General features: G+C 38.6%; 1 protein-coding gene across 2 annotated transcripts in view; it reads right to left on the reverse strand.

Annotated features, from left to right (window-relative positions):
- ITK (IL2 inducible T cell kinase) overlaps positions 1–20,151 on the reverse strand; it is a 79,347-nt gene that overhangs the window by 27,877 nt on the left and 31,319 nt on the right. For both annotated transcript variants that reach the window (XM_037798915.1, XM_037798916.1), the window contains 3 exons: positions 18,261–18,412; positions 13,447–13,512; positions 9,039–9,093 (listed from right to left, as the gene is read on the reverse strand). In XM_037798915.1, coding sequence (XP_037654843.1) covers positions 9,039–9,093; positions 13,447–13,512; positions 18,261–18,412 — 273 coding nt within the window. The remainder of the gene's footprint in view (positions 1–9,038; positions 9,094–13,446; positions 13,513–18,260; positions 18,413–20,151) is intronic.

A 20,151-nucleotide genomic window follows, 5' to 3' on the forward strand; every position in this document is an offset into this window, starting at 1 on the left:
AGAAAGGAGAGGATATCGGCGTATGGTGGAAAACCAAGGAACCCAAGGATTGCTGGCAGCCCGAATGCTACCAGCCCTAGGAGGAAGCAAGCCTTCCAGTTTCTGAAACCATGAGCTAATAAATTCTGTTGTTTAAGCCAACCCATTGTGTGGTATTTGTCATAGTAGCAGAGAAACTAAGACAATTTCTAAGATGTACTGAAACAGTCCTGGTATTTTGTCTTTTATACACACACAGCTTACCTTAATTATTTTGTATTTCCTCATTTTTTTTTTTTTAATTTAAGAAAACAAGTTCTAAATCTTTCTGGATCAATAGTGTGCCTTTGTCCTCATTGCTAACCTCCCTGTGGAATTATCCTCTACAATGTACTCTGCACAATCTGGAGCACCGTGAGGACAGACGAGATTTAACCATAATCTTATTTTCCTTTTCTCAGATATGAATGCAAGCTGTTTATCCAATGAAAAAGTAAAGGTCCCCTCAACTTTTGTTTGCAAATCATCCTTAAACATACTTTATTTTTCAAAAAAGATTTTTTTGTTTCCTTTGGGGACAGTAGTTTATTCTGTTTCTGAAGTATAAATGATCTATATAACATAAAAAAGCCCAGATTATTTCATACAGTTTAAAAAAAAACAGCTTTTAAGGTATAATTTACATACCATAAATTCTGTTTTAATCATTTTAGTAAATTTATGAAATTGTACAATCATTTCCATAATCTAATTTTAGAAAATTTCCACCACTCCTAAAAGAAATCTCAGTTGCTTTTGGACCCCTGCCATCCTAATCTACTTTCTGCCTCTGGATTTGCCTATTCTGGATATTTCACATAAAGGGAATAATTAATCATGTGTTGTTTTATGACTGGCTTCTTTCACTTAGTATGTTGTCTTCAAAGTTCATCCATGTCGTAGCATGTATTTGTACCTTTTTTGTTGACTAATATTCCCTTGACGAATATGCCACATTTTGTTTGTCCATTAGCTGATGGACATTTGGGATTTTTCCACCATTTGGCCATGGTGAATAATGGATTTGTGTTTAAATTCCTTTGTTCAACACCATGTTTGTGAGGCTCATCCATGCACTGCAAGTAGTATATTTGTCTTCACAATTTTTCCCTTTTTTGCCAAATAGTATAGCTTTTGCTCTTGTCGCATTCTAATGCAATGGGTTAAACTCAAGGCAGGAAGAAACAAAACTTCAGCAGACTTAGACTGTATCTGAATCTATAACTTATTCTAGAGCAGAAGAAACAGAGACCAAAGAGATCAGAAGTTTATCCACTGTCTGTGAAGAAGAGTGTGAACTTCTCTTCCACTTAACTAATGTTTTTGTTGGTATTGTGTTGTTCTTCCTTTATTAAAGAAGCCATTGTTTTTCTGGGAAAAAAATATAATCAGAGCAGGGCCCAGTTGTTAACAAGAGTAAATAATCCATAAGTACCAGAAAAAGGAGAGGTCAGGTTTGCAGCCAGTTCTGCAGAATGTGGAAGGCCCAGCTTCTTTGAAAAACCCTCTTCCTTCATCAGAATTGCTCTGGGTGGCATTCAGTGATATGACAGGAAACTGGTTTGGAGCTGAGGCACCAAGAATTCTGAGAAAAGTGAGGCAGCCATCACGTGTCATAGCAGCTACTTCCTGCAAGGAGCTAAGAGGAGGTCACAACCACCAAGAATATTAGAGCCTCAAGAATGGCCACTCACATCACTGCCATGCAGGGGGCCTTGACCTTCACCCCCTTGGGACACACTCAGGGTCTTGGTCTACCTTTTACTATTTTATCTAGAAAAATAAAACAAAAAGGCAACAATAGAAAAATATCACACCAATGATAGGTATCACTGTGATGGGATGGGAGAACAGAAAGGAACCCAGATATTCCCTTATTAACCCTATGAGTGTGTGTGCACTTGCACATATGTGTGTGAAGACTCATCCCTGCTCTAGTCTAGATTCTGCTACTGATTCACTTTCTAAATTTTGCCTCAGTTTACCTACCTGTAATATAAAGGGGATGGACTAGATCTTCAAAGGGAATTCTAACTCTTAACAGTCTATCATTCTATGAATTCCAGATGTTTCCTGATTAAATGAATGAGTTTCAATTTCCTCATCTGTATTATGACCATTATGAGGGTGTCAGGAGAAAGAATAAAGTGCATAGAACAGTTTCTGGAATGTAATACCAGTTCAAGGATTATTAGAGTTATCATTATTACCTAGTATGATATACCATCTATTGAAAGTATTAATTTCATTGTCTGCTTTCATCTGAGACATGCTGACTGTGTTAGGAGTATATTTCTTTATTTTCGTTTGTGTGATTTGAAGGTGACCTTACAGAGATAATCTCAGCACACAGAGATTATTGTGCAAAAAAGCTGACTGATAATTCATGGTCTTATCATGCTGCATTACATTTGGAGTGTCTGTGACATGTAGTCACCTTACATTCTGGAGATGGTTATTTTCTTCTCCTGAAACAAACCTGTTATTAACAGTAGTAAATAATGCATCTGAACTAATGGCATCTTAGAATCATGGAGATATGATAAGCCTGAAATTCAGGTCATCCAATGTGCTGTGTACTGCTAAGTGTACTAAGTGAGTTACAGAGTCCCTGCTTACAAGGGACTGACCCTCTACCTAAATAATTTAAGATTAGAAGAGAAACTGCCGGGATTGAAGGCAGAATGACAGCAGTGCCACTGGAGGAGTAATGGCATCTCACCACAAGGATTCAAAGGCAAGTTAAACCAATTGCATGACAAGGGAGGGAGAAGCCATGAGGCACTTCTTAGAGGAGGCAACATCCAAGTAGAGACTTTGCAATAGTTCCCAAACTTGGGTAAATTCCACCTAAAACCTTTAGATGCCGAAGGTGCCACTTTTAGAGGCTTTCATGGTATAGGGCTGGAGTCCAGGATTTTGTATTTTTAAGAAGTTCCTTTGATGATGTTCATGATTAGCCTGGTTCTCCTTAAGCATAGTGGCTAGCATTTATTAATCATTTGAAGTATTCATTCATTCATTCATTCATTCAACAAAGAGTTTTGAGACTTACTTTGTGCTACATGTCGTTTGGGGTGTGTAGGTACAGCAGGAACAAGATAAAGTGTTTATATTCTAGTGGAGAAACATATATGAGGCAGTACACTGGGAGTTTTAGTTAATAAAAAGGTGAAATGAATCAATTTATCTCTTGAGGGTCTTATAATTCTTAGAGAAGGAGACACTAAATACACCATGAAGCTATTCAATTATTGTTGCAAACAGCATACAAGCAAGAGCAAAAAACAGCATTAAAAAAAAAAAAAGTCATTCAGTTCCAGCTGCACAGAATCTCAGCTAAATCTGATAGGGGCCCACTAAAATTTGCCCCCATATTATCTAAAGAGGAAAAGAGGATTTGATGAAGTAGTTCAGAATATGTTTAAGTGCCCCAAAAGAACTGCTGTAAAATAGGAATCATCTTTCGTTACTCATTGATGTGAGCTTAATTTTAAGTGTTTTAAGTGTTCCTAATAGGCAACACTTCATTAACTGATGTGTGATTGAAAAAAGACACAGTATAATTCAGTTGATTAATTAATACATTTTACAATTATACAAATTAATTAATTTTGCACCCCCCCCCCCCAATTAGTCCTTATTAGTCAAGTTTTGCTTTGGTATCAAATGATACTGTTGTAACAGATTGGGGGCCACATGCTGGGATGGCCGCATATGCATCACAGGTTTTACTTGTAAAAAAGTACAGATTCCCAGGAATTAACTCCGGAGATTCTGATTCTATAGACCGGGGGGTGGGCCCTGGGAATCAGTACTTCTAAAAAGTTTCCCAGTGAGTCTAATGCATGGTCTATTGGGAAGTGCATGAAACCATTAAGTGCTGAGTTGATGTAGAACCGAGGAGGAACCAGATCCCTTTTCAGGACAGGCTCAGCTCAATTGCTCTGCCCCCATGAAGGTTTCCCCAATTCCTCTGGAGCCTTTTCCGAACTCTAGGCCACTTACACCCTGTCCCATAAATGCACATAGTTTATCTTAAATTACTATCTAACTCTTCAGAGTTTGTCTTGGTTCCCAATAGAGCCTAAACCTCTTTGAGGGTAAAGATCCTGTCTCAAGTACCCCAAAGTGCCTAGCTCTGTGCTCAGCAAAATGGTAAGGCAAGCGAGTTTATACTGAGAAATCCTAAAAAGGAAATGGTATGACCTTCCAGAGCTGAGATGGATGCTACATCACAGACACAATGCAAAGACTGCCCTTTATGCATGTATCATGGGTAAACACACAAGGTCTTTTGGGGATTCCTAAACTGGGCTTGTTCTCTTTGGAAAGAACAAGCTGCCCAAGGGCAGACACCCTACCTGATCTCTTTGCTAGGGGCCAATTAATCAATGACTTACCCAAAGAAAGAAAATTAATGTTCTCTGTTCCCAAATATGGTTTTCCTTCGTCTTTTTCCTTTTTTTCCTTATAGAAATTGTTTTTGCTTTCCATAAATGAAATCAATCTATTAACAGTTTCCCTCATACAAGAGTAAATCGCATGCTAATAATTAACTATAGGCCTTTGAATTATTCTTTGATGATATTTATCATCCTTCCGCCTCCCCACTGTGGCCTTCATTCCCTTCCTGACATCCTCCTAGGTCTCTTTCTCTAAGACTCACCCCTAGCCACTGTCCAATATAATGGTTATTGGAAAAGATTCTAGTGCAAACAGCCATCTGGGTTTACACAAGACTGAGAGAGGTTTCTCAGATAGAAGAGTCTCAGGAAAACCAGGAGGGGTTGGTCAACCTAGATTCATCCCATCTGAGAGAGATTTTCAGTTTAAGATACTTATAGATAGGAAATATCTTCAAACCAAAGTGGAAAAATGGTATATGGTAAAATGGCAGGGGGTGGGGGTGAGTTTTTAGCATAGGGAGACTAATGCCTCCATCAACCCATGCTACTGCTTACTGATCTCACTGGGAAGGCTGGTGCAGGGCACTCGTCATTCACAGAGGCTGGATATTAGAATCACCTGGAGAGATTTTTCTTTAAAGTACCAATGACTTGGTCCTACCAACTAGAGATTCTGATTTAATTAACTGGGGGCTGGGCCCGGACATAGATATTTCACAGGTGATTCTAATGTTCAGACAGCTATGCGAACCACTGCTTGAGGTATAGTCATTGCTTAATTAATTGATTTCTCTGTGGAAGGCTTCTTCTCAATACCTCCATGCATTTAGTATGTCTGAAAGAGCCATAAATATGCAATTTTCAGTGCTACTCCAAGTGTAGTCCATGGACTGGTGCCAGATGGTAAATTGTTACCTTTCTACCACTAGACAAAAAAGAGAAATCAAGAGTAAGCATTTAGAAACCTTTTACAGCAATCAGAGTAATTTGATGGCTGTGGACTCTAATAATAATAAAAAATTGGACTTGCATTTTTTTGTTTGCTTTTTAAAGTTTTTGCTAGTGATTCATTTATCCTGCACTTTACTAATCCTGTAAATCCCCAGATTTTATTCACCAGACATGAAAATGACAGTTAATCCAATATATCAACCACTGCATTAGCATAAACCATAGCATGGCTGAACAAATGGTACAATTCATTTTATTTTAAATAAAAGGACATGGGATTAATGAGAGGAGAACCTAAGGTGGCGGCTAGGTGAGACAGGGCAAAAAAAATACCTCCGTGAAAAATACTAGATAAAAACCAGAAAGTGACCCAGAACACCACTACCAGTGATGCACCTGTCGGACAAGGTCTGCTAAATCCACAGGGAATGTGCATTTGGTGAAACCAGGAGCCTGCATTCTGAAACGAGTAAGTGAGTCAGCTGAAAGTCCCGTGCTGCGGTGTGAGGAAACGGTGGGCTGGCATTTGGAGATGGACTAGTTCTTTAAAAAAAAGAAGCCTGGGAGTGGCTGCAGATATGACGGGGAGAGTTGTGCAGTGAGGCATGGCGGGAGTGGGCTGGGATAATGTCTCGGTGTCTGGCGTGGAGGATTCCCCTTCCCACACCCGCTGCTGATTGTCTCGAGACCAGAGGAGCAGAAGGGAGCCAAAAGGAGAAAAAAAAAACCGCATTCCTTGCAGCCATCTCCCCAGCGGGTGGGGGACGCTCCTGCCCGGGGCCAGACCTGCAGCCCAGAGCCGCACCAAGAAACCCAGTGTGACAGGGAATCTTTCCTGCAGCACTACACACAAGCCACAATATCGGCTGTGGACAGTGGCGTTTCATACACCAACAGCTGATTGTCCTGGAGCTGGGAGGGTGGAGCTGTGCAAAAATGGGGAAGTTAGCATGTCCCATTCAACCGTCTTTGAAGCGGGCTGGGAGCGCCACTGCATGGCCCAGTGACCCAGGGCTTCCCTGGAGGCCGGTGCGCCCTAGTGACGTGGCACGGCCCTCCCTCAGCAGAGGTACTGGAAGAGCACAGCTGGGAAGGGGGAACCACTTGGAAACCCCAGGGAACCTACACCAATACCAAGGACTTGTGGGCCAATGGCAGAGACAATCGGTGGAAAGACTGAAATGAAGGCTTAGGCTCTTGCAACAGCCTTAAATCTCCGGGAACACCTGGGAGGTTTGATTATTAAAGCTGTCCTGCCTGCCTAACCACCCAGACACATGCCCCCAATTCAGGGCAGACAGCACCAAAAACACACCCAAAATTGGTGCACCAATTGGATCCCACAAGAATCAGACCCCCACACTCCACAAAGACAAAGTGGGGGAGAACTGACTGGAGGGGAATAGGTGACTCACAGACGCCATCTGCTGGTTAGTTAGAGAAAGTGTATGCCACTAAGTTGCAGTACTGTCAAATTAGGGATCAAGTAAAGCAAATGCCAAGAGGCCAAAAACAACAGAAAATCTTAAAGTATATGATAAAACCAGACGATATGGAGAACCCAAACCAAAACACCCAAATCAAAAGTTTCAGAAGACACATAGTGCTTGGCACAATTAATCAAAGAATTACAGACAGGCAACAAGAGCATGGCTCAGGATATAAAGGACATGAAGAAGAGCATGGCACAGGATATAAAGTACATAAAGAAGACCCTAGAAGTGTATAAACAAAAAATTGCAAGAGTAAATAAAAAAATAGAAGATCTTATGGAAATAAAAGAAAATGCTGGCCAAATTAAAAAGACTCTGGATACTCATAATACAAGATTAGAGGAGGTTGAACAACAACTCAGCCTCCTCGAGGACCACAGAACAGAAAATGAAAGAACAAAAGAAAGAATGGGAAAAAAATCGAAAAAATCTAAGTGGATCTCAGGGATATGATAGATAAAATAAAACATCCAAATTTAAGACTGATTGGTGTCCCAGAAGGGGAAGAGAAGGGTAAAGGTCTAGAAAGAGTATTCAAAGCAATTGTTCGGGAAACCGTCCCCAACCTTCTACACAATAGAAATACACAAAGCATAAATGCCCAGCGAACTCCAAATAGAATAAATCCAAATAAACCCACTCCAAGACATATTCCGATCAGACTGTCAAATACTGAAGAGAAGGAGCAAGTTCTGAAAGCAGCAAGAGAAAAGCAATTCACCACATACAAAGGAAACAACATAAGACGAAGTAGTGACTACTCAGCGGCCACCATGGAGGTGAGAAGGCAGTGGCATGACAAATTTAAAACTCTGAGAGAGAAAAATTGCCATCCAAGAATACTTTATCCAGCAAAACTCTCCTTCAAATTTGAGGGAGAGCTTAAATTTTTCACAGACAAACAAATGCTGAGAGATTTTGCTAATAAAAGACCTGCCCTACTTCAGATACTAAAGGGAGCCCTACCAACAGAGAAAAAAGCTGAGGGACTTCACCACCAGTAGATCAGCCCTATAAGAAATGCTAAAGGGAGTTGAGCAGGCTGAAAGGAAGGGACACTAAACAATTGACTGAAACTACATGAAGAAATAAAGGGTACCACTAAAGATCACATAGTGAATATAAATACCAATACTACAGTATTTTTGATTTGTAACGCCACTATTTACTTCCTACAGGATCTAAAATACATTAACTGTAATGATAAATCGGTGGTTTTGGACTTAATGTAAAATACGTAATTTTTGACAAGAACTACATAAAAGTGGGGGAATGAGGGAGTATAGGAACATAGTTTGTGTGTCATATTGAAGTTAAGTTGGTATCAAAGAAAAACAAGATTGTTATAGATTTAAGATGCTAAATTTGAGCCCCATGGTAAACAAAAAGTGTCAGAGAATATGACCATAGAGATGAAAAGTAGAGTAGGGGTTCTGAGAAGTGGGGGAAGGGGCAATGGGGAGTTAAGAAATGAGTGTAGGGTTTCTGTTTGGGGTGAAGGGAAACTTCTAGAAAGGGATGGTGGGAAGGTGATAGCATTGCAACATTCTAAATGTGATTAATCCCACTAATGGAATGCTAGGGAGGGAGTGGAATGGGAAGATTTAGGCTGTATATATGTTTCCACAATTGAAAAAAAAAAAAAGTCTAAGTAGATGACAATTAAATGCCAAGGATGATCCTGGATGGGATCTGAGGATGGAGGAGAGGAGGCTCAAAGGGACACAGATGGGACTTAAGTGGAAAAAAAAAAAAAAAAAGGAAATATAGAATGTAAGCTTTGTATCAAGGTTGAATTTCTTGAACTTAGCTGCGTTCAATGGGATTGCATAAAATAATGTTCTTGTTCATGGGAAATGTATATGTGAATTATATTGTTTTTTTAAGGATGTGTGGAGCTTCCTTTCATATGTTCAGAAGACAGAGCAATAGATGATGGATGATAGGGAGGGAGGGAGGGAAAGAAAGAAAGAAATGGTGGTGTGACAGGATGTTAAAGGTGGTAGATCGGGGTATCGGGGGAGGTGGTTGGGGTATGCTGGAGTTCTGTGTATGGGGTTTGTACTGTTTTTGCAACTGTTCTTGTAAGTTTGAATTTTCAAAATAAAATTTCTTATAAAAACAAAAGAAAAAACAAAAAAAAAAGGACATGGTTAAGGAGACTTACTGTGTCCAAAAGAAGTTTTTCAGCTTTGTCTCGGCTGATACTCTTATTGTACCACCTGAGAGCAGGAAAAAGTCATGTGTCAATGACATTTTTAAAAATCCTATTATATACTTATAAAATATAATTAATGCTGGAAAATCATTTGATCATTTTCTGCTTCTACCTCTGCTTTCAAACTCAAAGGCAAAATCATGATATCTTTGCAAGTAATCAAATGCTTAATAGGAGGGGAACAAATGAAACAGGATTGGCAAAATATTGATAATTGTTGAAACTGCATATTGGATGCATGGAAGTTCATTTATTATTTTCTCTCCTTTTGTGTATGTTGGAAATTTTCCATAATATGGTTTCAGAAAACATTACCTTTGTCTCCATTCCAGAACTCAGTGGGTGGTTATAAATAAGATAATGCTAGGCCAGCTATAAAAATTTAACAAAGATTTGAAAGTTTAGCAAATATCTTTTAAAAACAACTGAAGTATTTCTATCATTAAAACTGGTCTTCAAGATTTTTTGCAGAGTAATTATACTATTTTAAAAATTTTGGTGTCTGATTGAAAACAACTAAAAAGTGGTTTAAAAAAAGAGACTATTGAGTTATTTCTAGGGCTGAAGGTTTTTGTGTTTTTGTTTTGTTTTTTACTAAAAATACTCAAGTCACCGTCCTGCCTCCCTGGTCACTTACTAGATACGAGGAGGCAGAATGATTGTCAGTTTTGGAAATTAATAAATCCAGGAGGAGAGAGGTTTTGGGTGGGGAATGAATACCACTTATCAAACTTATTGGTTATTTGAGAGTAGTCATGAATGAGGGAATTAGTGGATTCTTCTGAATTCTTTTTTTTTTAATCAGAAGACTAAATTATTCAGTTTCACAACTTAAATTGGTGTTACCAATAGACCAAATTCTCTTAATTATTTAAAGAACCCAAGATACTAAATATGTACATATCCTCCTTAACAAATTTCATATTAATGTGATAAAGTTTTCAACATATAATTATATACCTTCCCAGATTGAAAGATATTTAACTATGGGAGAAGATAGTTATCATCCAGTTAATTGAGGATACTCAGGCCAAGGACTTCAGCCAAGTATGAGTGTTGGGACTGCAGGCATCTGGGATGTCTCTCACTGCCCTGGAGTCATGCTCAACCCTTCCTACACTTGATTTGTCAATGAATCTAAAACTTCAAGAAGGAGTTTGGACATGGCCCTCATCCCCATACTCCAGTTATACACGTTGCTTAACCCTTGGATTTTAATGGGGATCCTAGACTACAGTCCATCTTCATTATTCACAGATTCCATATTTTCAAATTCACCCTCACTAAAGTTTATTCATAACCGCAAAATCAATACCCAAGTGCTTTCACAGCCTTTTGCAAACATTGCAGAGTGACAAAAATTTTGAGTTGCCCCACCTGCAGTTTTCTGCTGAGGGTGACCAAAGTATGGTTGTGATGGTTAAGTTCCTGTGTCAACTTGACCGGGTTATGGTGTCCAGCTGTTCGGTCAAGCAAGCACTGGCCTCATTATTCTCATCTGAGCTTTTTAACATTATATGAGAAGATCTAGTTGAGGGCTGGAAAATATGTTTCATTCCACATGCAAACACCAGTGATTGGTAGTGGCTGTCTTGAGCTGTGCATTGAAAAGAATTTTGAGGCCACTTCTGGTCCCAGTGGGGAAGAGTGCCACTGTCTAATGGTGATGTCTTCCCTGAGTTCAGTGTGTGGGGAGGAAGTGTCAGCAAGAGTGCCACAATTTGCCTTCCTTCATTTTGTCTGACCCTTCATTTTATAAAGAAGGGATCTGAGGGCGAACAGGGTGAGGCAACTCACACAAGGGTCAATGCCCCCCCCCCCCAAATAAGGCAGGAAACCTGAATTAAAACTAATCACATGAGTATGTTCCCAGTGCTGCATTTCTGAGTTTGTAGGCAGAAATCACCCAAAATTAGTCATCAAATTGAGTATTTTTTATATACTCAGATGTGTACTAAATATCTTTGTTTGTAAGTTATTTTGTTCTCTAGCTGTGCTTCTATAATCTGAAGGATGCAAACGGACAGCCTATAGGATAAATAGGGCACAGAAACTGCTTGTATGGTACAGTGTATTTTAAAAATGACTTAGATTACCTTTACATACTCGTTAACTTGCCCCAGACCCCACCATTCCCTATTGTTATACCCGGAATTTTGAGTTTGTCTCTCTATCACAAACAAAGACTTTGTGATGAAAAGAAAAAAAATTACAAACACAACTTCCCAGCTTAGTGGACGTTTGACATTCATGCCTATTTATTTTCTAGAGGCATTGACTATATAGGAAAACAATTATTTTATTTAACCTTATCACATATGTTTTAGTTCAGTTCAAATATTCTAGGAAATGATGGCTTCTGTTAGCTGAGGGGGCGGGGCTACTTGAACATGCTTAAGGCATTCATTTCAAAATGAGTGTCAGATGAGACTTTTCAAAAAATGATAGCTTTGCACTATCAAATCTATTAGAATTTCATCAACAAATAACTCTTACCAACATTTTAACTATTAAGAACCCTAATGAGTTAATACAAGTCCTCAGATGGTGTTATTCAATTCTGGTATCTTATATTTGGTGAGTACTTAAATTTTTTTATATTTTAAACAATTCCAAATTTAAAGAAAAGTTGTAAAACAGTATACAAGAACTCCCATGTATGCTTAACACAGCTGAAATAATTGCTGATATTTTGCAAATTTGTTTTACTGTTCTCTGTAGATAGATGTATAGAGATAGACATTTTTCCCCTGGACTATTTGAGAGTAAACTTTGACTCTTAAATACTTCAATATGTATTTCTTAAGAAATAGAATGTACACATACGTAAACACAGCACAATGACCCCAATCATGAAATTTGACATTGATACTATATTATCATCTAATTTAAGACAATATTAAAATTTCATCTATTTTTTCCAATAATGTTTTTGGAATAATTCTTTTTTTTTTCAGTGATTCAAGATCCAATCCAGGATTACCAGGGCATTTAGTCTCCTTTAATGTGGATTTGTCAGTCTTTCCTGTCTTTCATGGTATTATTAACATTTTTGAAGAGCACAGGCTGGTTATTTTGTAGAACGTCCCTCCATTTGGATGTGTCTGATATTTCTTCCTGATCAAATGCAGGTTATGCATTTTGGACAGTAATACCTTGGAAGTGATGCTGTGTCCTTCTCAGTGCATCCTGTTGGGAGACTCGTGGTGTCTGTTTGTCTTGTTACTGGTGCCCTTGGTAAAGATGGGGTCTACCAGGTCTCTCCAGTTTGTGATTAAGCAGTGATTGGTGAGAAGATACTTTGAGTCTGTGTAAATATCCTGTGCGCATCAAACTTACTCCCTACTTGTGACGTGCATTGATGATTCTTGCCTGAATCAATTAATACTTTGAGTGATAAAATGGTAATTTTTAAACTTTATCATTTCTTCTGCATTCCTTAGTTGGCGTTTTATTGTAAGAAAGAGTTTTCTTTTATCTATTTGTTTACTTATTTACATACTGTCTATCTATGGGTCTATTTACTTTGGATTCTTAGTTTATCCAATGGATTGTAGTCCATCACTGTCCAGTCATTTATTTATTTTGTCACTCAAATTGTCCCAGATTTGGCTCAGGGGAGCCTCAGTAAGCTGACTTCTGTGTTTATCTGATATATCCACATCACTTAAAAAAATACTTCTTTATTGCTGGCACAAGATGTTCCAGATTAATCTTGCTGCGACCTTGGAATCTCCAAGTCACTTCTCCAAGAAGTCCTGATTCTTTTTAGTGAAAATGTTATTTGGAAACCAAGATCAGGGTGCTAGGTGTGCACTTGATTGCTATGGAGGTGTTTCTGGTGTCCCTGCTTCTGGGCCCTCCAGCAGCCTGGCTAGGAAACATGGACACGGTGATACTTTGTACATTACAGTTGAATTTTATTAAATATTAGGCAGTTCCATTAAAACCACATGCATGCAGACTCTCGTAGATGGTATCTTGTGAATAAGCACTTAGCTCAGTCTAAGCAGATATGTAATACCTATTAGTGTGTTGTTTTGGAATTGGAAGCACGGCATTAAATCTGTTTGTATTTGATCTAGTGTTCATAATGATTTTCCTTTTCAAGTCAAACCAATATTTCTGGGATTCCCAGTAGAAACATTTCCTTTTACCACAATCTGCTCAGGCATCCCAAAGCCATCCTTTGGATATAAGGGGAGGTAAGTACACACACCTTCTCCCTCCTTCTAGTTCGGGGCTGTAGTATGAGGAAGGAGAAAGTGGATCAAGAAAAGAGAACCTGTAATTTACTTCCCACCTAGGCAGGACTTCTTAGTACCATATTTTTGGAAAAGAAATAAAATAATCTTACTCATAGGTTTCCAGGTTATTTGGAGATTTTTCCACCAGGTAACTGCTTGGTACATAACCTTCATGCCTGTGAAAAGAGAAATTAGTGTTTAGACTAATATAGAACGAATTTTCACATCACCTTTTATAGGCTTAATCCACTAAAAGTCATTTAAAAATGTAGGCATCCCACATTATTTGGCATTAGTTATATTTTAAAGTTTTAGAATACAGGAATTTGTAAAACTAAAAACAACCTGCCATCTGTTAAAGGGAATAGATTTCATCAGTAAAATTTGAACCATAATAAATAAGAGGCCATTTTATTTTAAAAGTGCTGCTAGTAACTGTTTAAAAAGCTGAAAAAGTGTGCAGACTTCAATTAGAGATATGAATAAAGCAGAGCTGGTTAGAACTAGGGCAAATCAGGTCAAAGGGTAAAGCTCTATACTGACTGTGTTTTAAAATGTCAACTTCCATATGAGACCAAGGGAAGAGATGTTTATTTGGTGCAGGATTTTATAGGTTAGTGTGAAATAGCGACACATCCCAAAGTAATTTGGGCAGAGAAGAAAAATATATATGCAGGGCTCCCCTGGGGAGCTAGGGGAAAATGCAGAAGTGTTGGACTTCCTCACCTGGATTGTGCTGATGTTCCCACAGACATTGAGGACTGACGGCTTGGTATGCCAAGCCCTCTCTCCTGGGGCTTGCTCTTACGAAGCTCATCACTGCAAAGGAGAGGCTGAACCTACTTATAATTGTGCCTGAGTCTCCCCGAGTACCTCTTTGTTGCTCAGATGTGGCCCTCTCTTTCTAGCTAGGCCAGCTTGGCAGCTGATCTCACTGCCCTCCCCACTATGTGGAACCTGACTCCCAGGGGTGTAAATCTCCCTGGCAACACAGGATATGACTCCCAGGGATGAATCTGGACCCGGCATTGTGGGACTGAGAACAACTTCTTGACCAAAAGGGGGAGGTGAAATGAAATGAAATAAAGTTTCACTGGCTGAGAGGTCACTTTGGTGGACATTCTTACGCACTATATAGATAACCTTTTTTAGATTTTAATGCATTGGAATAGCTAGAAGTAAATACCTGAAACTATCAAACTCCAACCCAGCAGCCTGGACTCTCATACAATACAAGATGATTGTATAACAATGTAGCTTACATGGGTGACAGTGTGATTGTGAAAATCTTGTGGATTGCACTCCCTTTATCCAGTGTATGGATGGATGAGTTGAATAATGGGTCAAAAACTAAATGAAACTAAACTAAATGGGATGCGGGGAATGATTTAAGAATTCTTTTTTACTTTTATTTTTATTCTTCTTATTATTCTTTCTGGTGTAAAGAAATTGTTCCAAAATAGATTGGGGTGATGAATGACAATTATATGATGATATTGTGAACAGCTGATTGTACACCATGGATGACTGTATGGTATATGAATATATCTCAATAAAACTGAATGTAAAAAAAAGTGCTGCTAGTTACTTGCCTCATTGTGAAATTTCCTTTACTGGAAAAGAAAAAGATTAGTGTTTAGTCTCTATTTGCTATGAGCAAACATTTTTGCATGTGATAATCAGTATTTTTTCCACTTTATAGTCAGAAAACCAAAATAATTAAATTATAAAAAATTACTTTCCAACCACAAGTCCCAAAAGCTATTACCAGTCAGTATTGGAGGCTTTTAAATTCAAGGTCCCTCTAATGTTTTTTGTTCATTGAACATCAAATGTAAATGGTATAAACATGAGCAATAAATGATGAAGTCAAGTTGGTTTTGGTGGAAGTCACTTTTTAAATAAGAATATAAAAGACTTTTAAAAATAAGGATATAAAAAGACTTCATGTATGTGTGTAGCTTTGTCGTTTTCAAAGCACTTTCACATTCATTATCTCATTTGGTATCACCAGAAGAAAGAAGTGTCACTTCCTGTCTCCAGGCCTCTGGCTCCGTACCTGTAAAATGAAGGACCTAAGCTAGATTATCCATAAAATCCCTCTAGACTATGCCAATCTTTAAAGTGATGCCTGGTGGTTTCTTGCTTCTTACTCCATAATGTGTTTTAATTTCTTATAAAAGATCATTTCTCAGTATAGTGATTGTGTTTAATGGGGAATGCATAATCCATTTCATCAGGTTCTGAATAAATAAAGAACAGAGATGCCAAATACATGATAGTTAGCTCATATCTTTTGCCCATGGCAGACACTGCTAGTCAAGCATGGCTCCGTTTCTTTAAAGAACTGAACATCAGGCCTCGAATCATCCTTAACACAGTGCTCAAGGCAGCCATGGCCAAGTGATGGGGGTTAGCTTGTTCTGAAACTTATTTGCCATTCCTTTTGTAGCTCTCCTTTTGGAATTCCTGTAATTATTTCTGTCTTTGCTAGACCAAATGTTTACAATTACATTAATAGATCAAATAACATTTTTGCTTTCAGGTGGGAAAACTGTTTTAATATGCCAACCAAAGCTGGGCTGTCTACACAGATGATGATTATTCTCTTCACTTGAAAGTGGATATAGAATTTACGAAGCCCTTTCACTTCCATCGTCTCACTGATTTTCTCAACACTGTAAGATAGATGAAACTGATATTAGCATCTGCATTTTACAGAGAAGGAAATGGATTCAGAGATGTTAAGTGACTTGACTAAAGTCACTTACAACAAGAGTAGCTGATGTTGAAGTCCAGCTCTTCTGTCTCCCCATCTGGTGTACTTTCCACTATACCACGCGATTACAAAGCAAACCAGGGAAATTCCCATAATGCCAACTGGCCAAGGGGTGTCAGCTTGATGCCCCTTGAAGTGCAAAGAGTTGAGCCTTTCCACAGACCACTGAACAAATTGTAAACTGTCGTTTGGGGAAGTAAGACCTAGGAGAAGAAATTTCCTGGTAGATTAGGGCTGCTAAATCAATGCCAGATGATTGAACTGATAAATTTCTGAGCAAGTTAGTTCCTCTGATAGACACAGGCAGCTTTGAGCCTACTTCCGATTTGGGTCTCTCCATAATAGACAGAGAGGCTGATGTGACTGGCCTCATTTGCCAAATGAGGGGCTTTGAGGTCTTTTGTTAGCTAGCAATTTACAACACACTTTACCACCCTCTCTGCCCCTGTCCCAGCAGTGGGGTTGATAAGGCTGCTTAAAAAGAAGACACTTTGAAAATGTACATTTTGATGTATTTAAAAGGTAGAACTTTAAAGATATTTGCACTCTGTGTTTTTTTTTTTTTTTTAACCCATCAGAATGTTTTGTTTTTTGTTTTTTTAAGTTTGATGATCTCCAGTGTAGGCGAGTGTAACAAAACAGGCACTCCCATAACCCTGCTGGAGGGAATTTAAATTTAGCAAACTTTGAGGGGATTATCTATCAGCATTAAGATATCACATACTCTGACTCAACATTTCCACAGTTAAAAATGTGTCCTATAGAAATATATACTCTCAAAAGATTGCCAAGATACATGAGCAAAAGATCTTCATTGCAGTTTTTTTGAAATAACAAAGAAAACAAACAAATAACCTGGAAACTAAATGTCCTACAGTAAAAGAGGGTTTAAATATTTACAATAAAATCATACATTCTAACACTATGCAATTATTTTAAAAATGAGATTGGTCTGCAGTGCTGATATGAAAGGATCTCCAAGATATATCATTGAAGCTTAAAAGCATGGTGAAGAGCAGAATGTATCACCTTAGTATAAATTTAAAAAGGATGTGTTTGTAGATGTCTGACTTTTTTCTAGGATACACAAGAAAGTGTTAATAGTGATTACTGTTGGAATTGATGTGGGAGGCAAAGAGAGTTGCTTATTTTTCATAGATGTTTCTTTGTACTATCAGTTTTCTTAAAAAATAAAACATTGATGTAGGCTATCCAGATGTTGCAATGATAGGGTATTTTCTCTTTCTTTTTTTATACTTTTAAAGGAATAACTACATTTAAACATGTAAACTCTTAATATTAAAATACAAAGAGGTTCATTGTGGTTTTATTAATATTTCCAAAATGTTGGAAACAACCTAAATGCCCAACAAGAGGGAATTTGTTAAATTATAGTACATTTATGTGCTGGATTTATGCAGCCATTGAAATCATATTCTGGAGAATATTTCAGGGAATTAGTACAGGCCTCTGTTATATTAAGAAGGGAAAAAGTCTTATAAAGCAGTGTGAAGCTGATGTATTTTAACTAGGCACTGGTATGTAAGTCATATATCTCCTATAGCAGTCTGAAGGTTAATAACAGTAATTTTGTTCTATTTCAGATTATAGATGGCTCATAAGATTTTTCCATTCAAAAGTTCCGTAGTGGGCAATCAGTTTTGCACAACTTTACTTTCTCCATGAATCGTTTGAATGGCTAGCTCAGTGGTTGTAATTACAACGAAATCTTTACTGTCTTCTTTCTGATGCTCCTTCTGCACACATTTTCTTACCATCAAAATAAGCACTTCACAATGGAATGTATCTTAATCCTCACTTAAACAGTCAAGAACAATAGTGCTTTGTGGAATGAGCTGCTACTCTCCTAAACTGTGGATATCAGTGGAAAACCCTGGAGGATTTTTAGACGACTTTGGGGGCTGCCAGTGCTGGAGGTGGAGTGCAAGGGGCATGTGTAGCAAGTGACTGCCTCCCAGCCACTTCTGAGAAGAGGAAAACTTCCCTTCAACTACGTCCTTTGCCTTCTGCCTTTGATCTCCTCTCCTAACTCATTGTGGTGGTCGCAGGGCAAATCATTCCCATCTTTCCTTTGCTCCCACCACCATCTCAAATCCTGTGACAGCAGCCACAAAGGGGCCTTACCCGTTCCTGTCTTGAACTCTCCACCAGTGAATCTCAGAACTGTCCAGCAGGTAGTACTCTTCATTGCGCTGGAGCACTAGTTCCTGAGGATCGCTCGTTTGGTAGTCGTACAAGGCAATGACCAGAGTTTCTTCAGCGTCCCGAAGTGATCGCTGGGTGAAGGAGACAACAAAAATCAAGCAGACACAAAGAAGAAGAAAAATGCCAACCAAGGTCCACAAGTCACTGATCTGTAACCTGCTCCAGGATCTATGTCAGATAAACACACCAGATCCTGTAACCCACTGGAAGGCTCACCGAGACCATCTAACTTCCTCTAGCTGGCTTTCTACGTGAGTTAGAACCATGCCACAGAGTATGACAAAAACATGTTAAATACCTGGAATTCATTGCCCCTCTCATCTTGTGAGGTAAATTCTGACCACAGTACATCCTAAGCAGCCACACACTTCACAGGACTTTGCTGGTTTCTCTACATGCACCGTGCCACATGGTGCAGCCGCTGCCTGAAGCACCACATGCTTAAGGGAAGGCAATGCAGTCAACTCTAAGTCCTTCAGTCGATGCTTTGCTGATTTGATTTGTGGGTTTGTCCAGACCTATTGAATCATGGGCTATCACTACGGGAGCTGGAATGCCTCTGAGCAATCATTTAATCCAATTTCCTTATTTTGATTGGGGAAACTGAAGCCCATGTTGAAAATGGACCTGGCCAAGTTCAGAACTTGAATTAGTTGTAATGCTCTCTCCAGTAAAGCATATGGTCTTCCTCTAGTGGGCTCTCTCTCTCTCTCTTTTTTTTTTTTTTTTTTATTAAATTCAGTTTTATTGAAATACATTTACACACCATACAATCATCTATGGTATACAATTAGTGGGCTCTCTTTTACTTATGTCTCTCCTCCCCAGGATCTTTCTTGGGATGAGATATTGAGGATGTGAAGACTGCAAATCAAGACATCAAGAGTTCAGGATGAATATAGACTGTAAGCTTTATATCAATGTTAAATTTCTTCAACTTGATAACTATACTTAATGAGGTTACATAAATGAATATCCTATCCTTAGAAAATATCCATGGAAGTATTAAGTGTTCAGGAGTATGATGTATGCACCCTCCTCACAACCATTTAGAGAATAGACAAATAAGGTGGAAGGTATGATATAACAAATGTGGCATAATGTTAAAAGTTGGTAAATCAGAGTGTTGCATAGAGGATATACTGGAGTTCTCTGTGTTGGTTTTTGTGTTATTTTTGCAACTGTCCTGTAAGTCTGATATTATTTCAAAATAAAAAGTTGGAGGAAAAAAGAGTTCAGGATGGGCATACTTGCTACAGATTGGTTGATTTTGTGAAAGAACAAACACGGGAAGAGATTGCGCTTGCCAGCTAAAATATGACTTAGTGTTGGGGAAGTTCCAACTTCTCTGAGTTCATTGAAGCATATGGTGGCATAAAAATAATGGCGCTAAAAAGGAAAGGCTTTTCATGTTGATGTAGAACGTCATCCCCTCTGAGTCCAGATTAAATTTGAAGTCTAGGTATTTGTGCAGCTTGTGAAGTGGTGCTGTCTTGGATACAAGACAGTGGCCCTGGGGCTTGTTTTCTAAGAGCAATGGAGGAAAGAACTAGGTTCAAGAGCTAGTTTTGCTACCTGAAGAAGATAAAGGAGGGATATGGGGTAGTATTCATTCCACTATAGGCCTAACTAACTAATTAATCTCTCTGAAGAGAAAGATCAGCACAGCAATTCTCAAACCCTGGTGGTATCATCCTGTAGGGGACTTTGGACATTTATGACTGTTTTGAATGTCACAGTGAGGTGTGCTACTGGCATTAAGTGGGTGAGTGCCAGGAATGCAAAACGCTCTGCAGTGTCCCGCATCCTG

Source organism: Choloepus didactylus, chromosome 11 (assembly GCF_015220235.1).
Source record: "Choloepus didactylus isolate mChoDid1 chromosome 11, mChoDid1.pri, whole genome shotgun sequence".
NCBI classification, from domain to species: Eukaryota; Metazoa; Chordata; class Mammalia; order Pilosa; family Megalonychidae; genus Choloepus; species Choloepus didactylus.